The 6,041-nt window shown below is 50.3% G+C and overlaps 1 protein-coding gene, 1 long non-coding RNA gene and 1 other non-coding gene across 3 annotated transcripts; 1 reads left to right on the forward strand and 2 right to left on the reverse strand.

Annotated features, from left to right (window-relative positions):
- Positions 1-2,642: 2,642 nt before the first annotated feature.
- Positions 2,643-4,626, forward strand: LOC103629582 (serine/threonine-protein kinase). The gene is made up of 4 exons (XM_008650658.2): positions 2,643-3,375; positions 3,487-3,756; positions 3,901-4,024; positions 4,125-4,626. Exons 1-4 carry the CDS (start codon positions 2,968-2,970, stop codon positions 4,454-4,456), a joined length of 1,134 nt encoding a protein of 377 aa, XP_008648880.1. The 5' UTR covers positions 2,643-2,967; the 3' UTR covers positions 4,457-4,626.
- Positions 4,627-4,756: 130 nt separating this feature from the next.
- On the reverse strand, positions 4,757-5,612 carry LOC109940334 (uncharacterized). The gene is made up of 2 exons (XR_002263122.2): positions 5,431-5,612; positions 4,757-5,251 (listed from the first exon to the last, which is right to left on the reverse strand). It is a non-coding gene; the product is annotated as an uncharacterized lncRNA (long non-coding RNA).
- Positions 5,613-5,643: 31 nt separating this feature from the next.
- TRNAH-GUG (transfer RNA histidin (anticodon GUG)) lies at positions 5,644-5,715 on the reverse strand. The gene has a single exon. It is a non-coding gene; the product is annotated as a tRNA-His (tRNA).
- Between the last annotated feature and the right edge of the window lie 326 nt (positions 5,716-6,041).

Genomic DNA, 6,041 nt, shown 5'->3' on the forward strand with positions numbered 1-6,041 from the left:
GATGTGCCGCCTCAGCATTTAATGTGCCCTGTCCACTCCGCTGATGGGCGGCGACCAGGCCGTCCTGCGGGCGGTGTGCCTGTCCATTCTGTTGGCAGGCAGTACGCCCGTGCTGCGGCATACACTGTGCTCATCATGACTCGCGCGTTACCGAGGAGGCAGCCGCGAGATATTAATACTATATGGACTACGGACATTATGGCGCTCGAAGATCTTCTGGGCGACACTGGCATTGGATACTTCTATATGTATTCCCTCCGTTTTGCCCCTAGGCCCACATGTCGGGGCTCAACACCCTTGTACGTGCCCCCCTTGAGCTATAAAAGGGAGGGCACACGGCGTTACAAGGCAGATCCAACTTAGGCTCAGGCTCACTTAGACTCTCAGACTCACAAGTTCATACAAGCTCCCAAGCTCAATACAGCACACAATGGAGTAGGGTATTATGCTCTGACGGCCTGAACCACTCTAAACCCTTGCGTGTTCTTGTGTTCGACCCGATTCCATCTAGCAGGAAAAACACTTAGGTCCCTCCTCATCTTAAGATTTAGGGCGGGTGCGTTCCGCCACCCGGCCGGAGAATTTCCTCTCCGACAACCAGGCTCCAAACCATACGAGCAAATCAGCATTCGAAAAACAAGTGTTGAATTGTTTCATTGTCTTGACAGAAATTACATGCTTTACTTCCCTTCCAATTTCGTTTAGCTAGGTTATCTTTGGTGAGGATCACTCCCCTACGAAGATACCATAGAAAAATCTTGATTTTAAGGGGTGCTTTTATTTTCCATAATCTCTTATTTAGGTTTAGGACATCTTCTTTGATAAGGGCCAGATAAAGAGACTTTACCGAGAATTGACCATTTGGATGCAAGTTCTATCGAAAAATATCCTGATCTTGTGTTAAGGCTATGATAACAAGCTTTTGGCGCAACTTATTCCAAACAACAAGCTTAGACCCAATTAGAGATCGCCTCCAAGCTAGATTTGTGTTATCTAATTTTAATATTGTTTAAACTGTCTCGAATTTCCTTCAACAAATATTACATAAAGAGGGGTACTGGGTTTTTAAAGCTATGCCGCCTAACCACCTGTCTTCCCAGAATCTCACTTGTGATCCATTCCTGATTTTGAAGGTTCCAAAGTGAAGAAAGTCTTGCTTCACCTTCATCAGTCCCGACCAAAAATGTGAGTCCCCTGGTTTCCATTCAACCTGTACTAGTGGTTTGGATCTAAGGTATCTGTTTCTAAGCAATTGTTACCACGTTCCTTCCGTAGTTAGGAGCTTAAACAACCATTTGCTTAGCAGGGCCCTATTCTTTAAATTGAGATCCATGATGCCCAAACCCCTTGGTCCTTAGGTTGACAAAGGATGTTCCATTTGGCTAGGCGGTATTTTTTTTATTCTCATCACTTTGCCAATAAAAGCGAGATCGGAAGTAATCAAGCTTTTTGAGGACACCCCTTGGAACAGGAAAAAAGGACATCATATACATGGGGAGACTATTCAAAACTGAGTTGATTAAGGTTAGCCTTCCCCCAATTGATAAATATTTTCCTTTCCAGCTACTAAGCCTTTTTTCAAATCTTTCCTCTACCTCCCTCCAATCAGTATTTTTGAACTTTCTATAATGAATAGGAATACCCAAATACCTTAGAGGGAACTCTCTTTTTTTACACTACAATTGCTCGTGATCTTGTGCTGCACCAAAGCACAATATTTCGCTCTTGTGAAAGTTGATTTTTAGTCCCGAGATTTATTCAAAGACAAAAAGCAACAATTTTATATTGCGAGCCTTCTCTAGATCATGTTCTAAGAATAGGATCATGTCATCCGTATATTGAAGGATAGATAAACCTCCATCTATTAAGTGGGGCACAACCCCACCGACTTGCCCTTCCATATTTGCCCTTTTGATTATTATAGCCAACATATCAGCTACAATATTAAAAAGGAGGGGTGAAAGTGGGTCTCTTTGCCTAAGGCCTTTCTTTATTTGAAAATAGTGACCTATCTCATCATTAACGTTTATAGCCACACTACCTCCCGACATGGTCTTTATTTAAGATATCCATCTTAGAAAGAAACCCTTCATCCGTAGAGTTTGGTACAAGAAAGGCCACTTAACCTTGTCGTATGCCCTCTCAAAATATATCTTGAAAGTTACCCATCAAACTTTCTTCTGTGTAGCTCATGGATTGTTTCATGTAGTACTTTAAAAGTTTATGGACTAGAACTACATAGCATGACAAGTTTAAGTATCCCCTTTGTATTTTAACAGCCTGACAAGTTTAAGTATCTGAATTGTATTTTACTCAAAAAGTTTGTTTAAAGGCCCGAATAGTTGCTGGCTTTTCACTTAGCTTTCTGTGTTCTAAATTATCAAGAACCTCGAGATCTTCTTTCTTTGAGCTTTAGCTATTGTTTGATGACGTCGAGCTTGAGCGCGCGCATGTCGTTGCCGCGCCGCCTGACGGCCTCGACAACATGGCAACATGCACGGAGCTGGCGCGTGTGGATCGCTCGCGTTGCCCGCCAAATTAAGGCAGGCGGCAGGGGGCGAGGCGGGCTGGGCTGGGGCTGCGCTGGGCTGGCCACCCAAAAGGTCGGACCGCCCCTGTTCCGACCATTCCTCCCTCCTCCCTGCCTATTCATTCATTCGTCGTCTCTCCCCAGCTGACCGCCGTGCCTCCTCCATCGGCAGCGACCCGGCCGAGAGCACGGCGTGTACCGTCTCCCCCCGTCGCGCGCGTGTGGTCGGAGGCCGTCGGCTGCCCCCGCCGGCCAGCGAGGGAAGACGAGGACGAACGAGCGAACGGCCAAATGATCAGCCACATACCGTTCTTCCGGAGAATTCATCGCTGGATCCTCCCTAGCTGCGGCGACGTCCACCAGCCGCGCCCGTCGTCCCGCCGTCGAGGTACGCACCTGGCCTCAAGGAGTCGGCGCCCTCGATTCCGCCGCTTTGCATGCATGCATGCTCAAGATATACATATGAATATGACCTGCGGTCGGTCCCGAGACTCCCGACGATCGCGCCGCGCGTGCACGCAGATGAGGCCCCGAGGCCGGCGGCGGCCCCTTCGAAGCTGAGGAAGGTGGGGTCGGAGGGGAAGCTGGTCCTGGCCGTGCCCAAGGACGTGGAGGAGTTCCGGACCATGTCGGCGCCGTACGGCCACCTCAGTCTCTTCTCGTACGACGAGCTCAGGAAGGCCACCGGCGACTTTAACCCGGGGCAGATCGTCGGCGAAGGAGGCTTCGGCGTCGTCTACAGAGGGCTCATCGACGGCGCCGTGCGCAAGGGGTACCCGCCGACCACGGAGGTCGCCGTCAAGGTGCTCAACCCGGAGGGGATCCAGGGTGACAAGGAGTGGCTGGTACGGGCAGCATCCTATCGATCCCTATATATGCACGCACGCACGCATGCATACCTCCATGAGCCATCACCACCCACGTCCGTCGTCCATGGATGACATACATGCGTGCAGACGGAGGTGAGCTACCTCGGGCAGTACAGGCACCCGAACCTGGTGGAGCTCATCGGCTACTGCTGCGAGGACAACCACCGGCTGCTGGTGTACGAGTTCATGGCCAAGGGCAGCCTGGAGCACCATCTGTTCCGCCGCGCCTGCAGCCTGACGTGGACGACGCGGGTAGCCGTCGCGCTCCACGTCGCCAGGGGCCTCGCCTTCCTCCACGGCTCCGACCGCCCCATCATCTACCGGGACTTCAAGACCTCCAACATCTTGCTAGACGCGGTTCGTCGCTAATCGTCACTGCATATTGCATTGCCTACGATCGTTCGTCTCGTGGATTCATCTTCGTCCCGGCCCGCGCCGGCGTCCACCATCAATTAAAAGGGCCAGAAACTAACCAACGACGTTCCTCTCTCGATCTGCCAGGAATTCAACGCGAAGCTATCGGACTTCGGGCTGGCCAAGGAGGGGCCGATGGGCGACGAGACGCACGTATCCACCAGGGTCATGGGCACCTACGGCTACGCCGCGCCGGAGTACATAGCCACCGGTAGGCACCGTCCGTTCTTCTTCCCTGACGACGGTGAGAGATCGCCGGCGTCCGGCGGCCGCCGGCGCTTCTCTGCAATATATGACGGAACGCAATGCAGGGCACCTGACGGTGATGAGCGACGTGTACGGCTTCGGCGTGGTGCTGCTGGAGATGCTGGTGGGGCGGCGCGCGCTGGAGCCGAGCCGGGCGGGGGCCCGCGACGGCAGCCTGGTGGACTGGGCGCGGCCCATCCTGATCCGGCCCAACAAGCTGGAGCGGATCCTGGACCGGCGGATGGGCAAGGTGGACCCGGAGATGGGGCTAGAGCGCGTGGCCCGCCTCGCCTACGACTGCCTCAGCCACAACCCCAAGGTCCGGCCCTCCATGGCGAAGGTCGTCGCCACGCTCGAGGCCGTCCTCGCCGCCGGCGACGCCGCCCCGCCGCGGTGAGACCGTAGGTTGTAGGGTCTGCATACGGCTTGATTAGGTGCGTACGGGGTAAATGCATGGACTAAGAAGGCATGTTTGGTCATTTGATCGATCGATATATTCATGGAGTAAAACTACTGAATAAATTTGTAAAAGAATAAAAAAAACACAATTAAGCATATTTTCTCGGACGCGGAGAAAAAGATGTGAGTAATGCAGTTACAATGTCTCTTGGTCAATCTTACAAAGTCGGGAAATAGATTCATATATAAGGAACAATATATAATCATCTAGAAATAGCATCACTGATATCTGAATCCAAGTGAAAACATCCGTAAGCAACCATGCTAATTACAAAACGGTGTACGAATTTTGTTCTCTTTACAGTGGAAGCCAAGTTGCTTTACGAGGAAGCATACATATTACCAAGTTGCTTTATGGTCATAGTTTTTTATTGACAGATGATCAAGATTTTAAGGAAACCCCTGACACTTAGCTTGGATAACCAATAATGGAGTTGAGCCTTATTTTGTGCCCACTTTCCCTCGAAGCTACCTTATCTTATTGCACATAGAGCTATACTGATTAATTGGAAAATAAAATGAATGCCATTGTGCATCCATGATCCATCATGAAGGGTAGAGGAAAAAAAGAAGGCTTCACCTGAACCTAACAGTAACAGTAACAGAACCCCAAACGCCAAAGCTCGCAAGATGAACTTGATGCTGGTTTAGTAGACAAGCTTGGTAGTGACCTGACAACATAGCATTGGAGGGGGGCGTTCATAAGACCCTGCTAATTGAGAGAACCCTGGAACTGCAGTGACAGCCAAAACAAAGCAATTGTTAATCGATGTAACCAAAACCGATAACAGTGCAACAGGCAAAAATAATGAAAATGCATTGGCGGTAACAATCGTCTCCACTTGGGAACACGATCGCCGATGGCCTGAGCCAGCTGCGCTGAGCTGACCTAACACGCGACTAGATCGAGACCTGCTGCTGCTGCTGGAGATAAGGCGAAGAGCTTGAAGCGAATGTGCACAAGGGCAAGGAGAATCGAGCGCCTCCGGATATTGAGCTGCAGCCACGGGCAGTGCACCGCCATCACTGTGGAAGACGATTGAAGATGGCGGCCAAGTAGGACTAGGAGAGGAAAAAGGAAAAGACTAGGAGAGAACAAAAAGGCTAGAAGAAAAAAAAAGTATATGTGGCTGCTGGGATTCGAGCCCAGGTCTCCACGGCCACAACGTGGAATTCTCACCACTAAACTACAGCCACATTGTTGTGAAAGAGCCAGATATTAACTATAGAAGTCTTGTACAGCCTGAGTACCCAAAAGATAATATAAGAAAACAAATCAGCGTTCAACTTCACAGCAGAAAGGAACTCTAATGTTTCCTGGATTTCACTGAATCTGTCGTCATCGAATTGTGAGTTCGCGTGCTGTTCTTATGTTAGATGAACCCTGATCCTATCTATTAGCTAGTTAGTTAGTTGTTGCATGCATCAGTTAGTTACTTAGTCAGCAGCATCGCACGAGCTACCTGTTATGGTGGGCGTCGTGCGCATAGGGGAGGCAGTGAGGCGTGGGGATGGACGCGCTC

This window comes from Zea mays, chromosome 6 (genome assembly GCF_902167145.1).
Source record: "Zea mays cultivar B73 chromosome 6, Zm-B73-REFERENCE-NAM-5.0, whole genome shotgun sequence".
Taxonomy (NCBI): Eukaryota; Viridiplantae; Streptophyta; class Magnoliopsida; order Poales; family Poaceae; genus Zea; species Zea mays.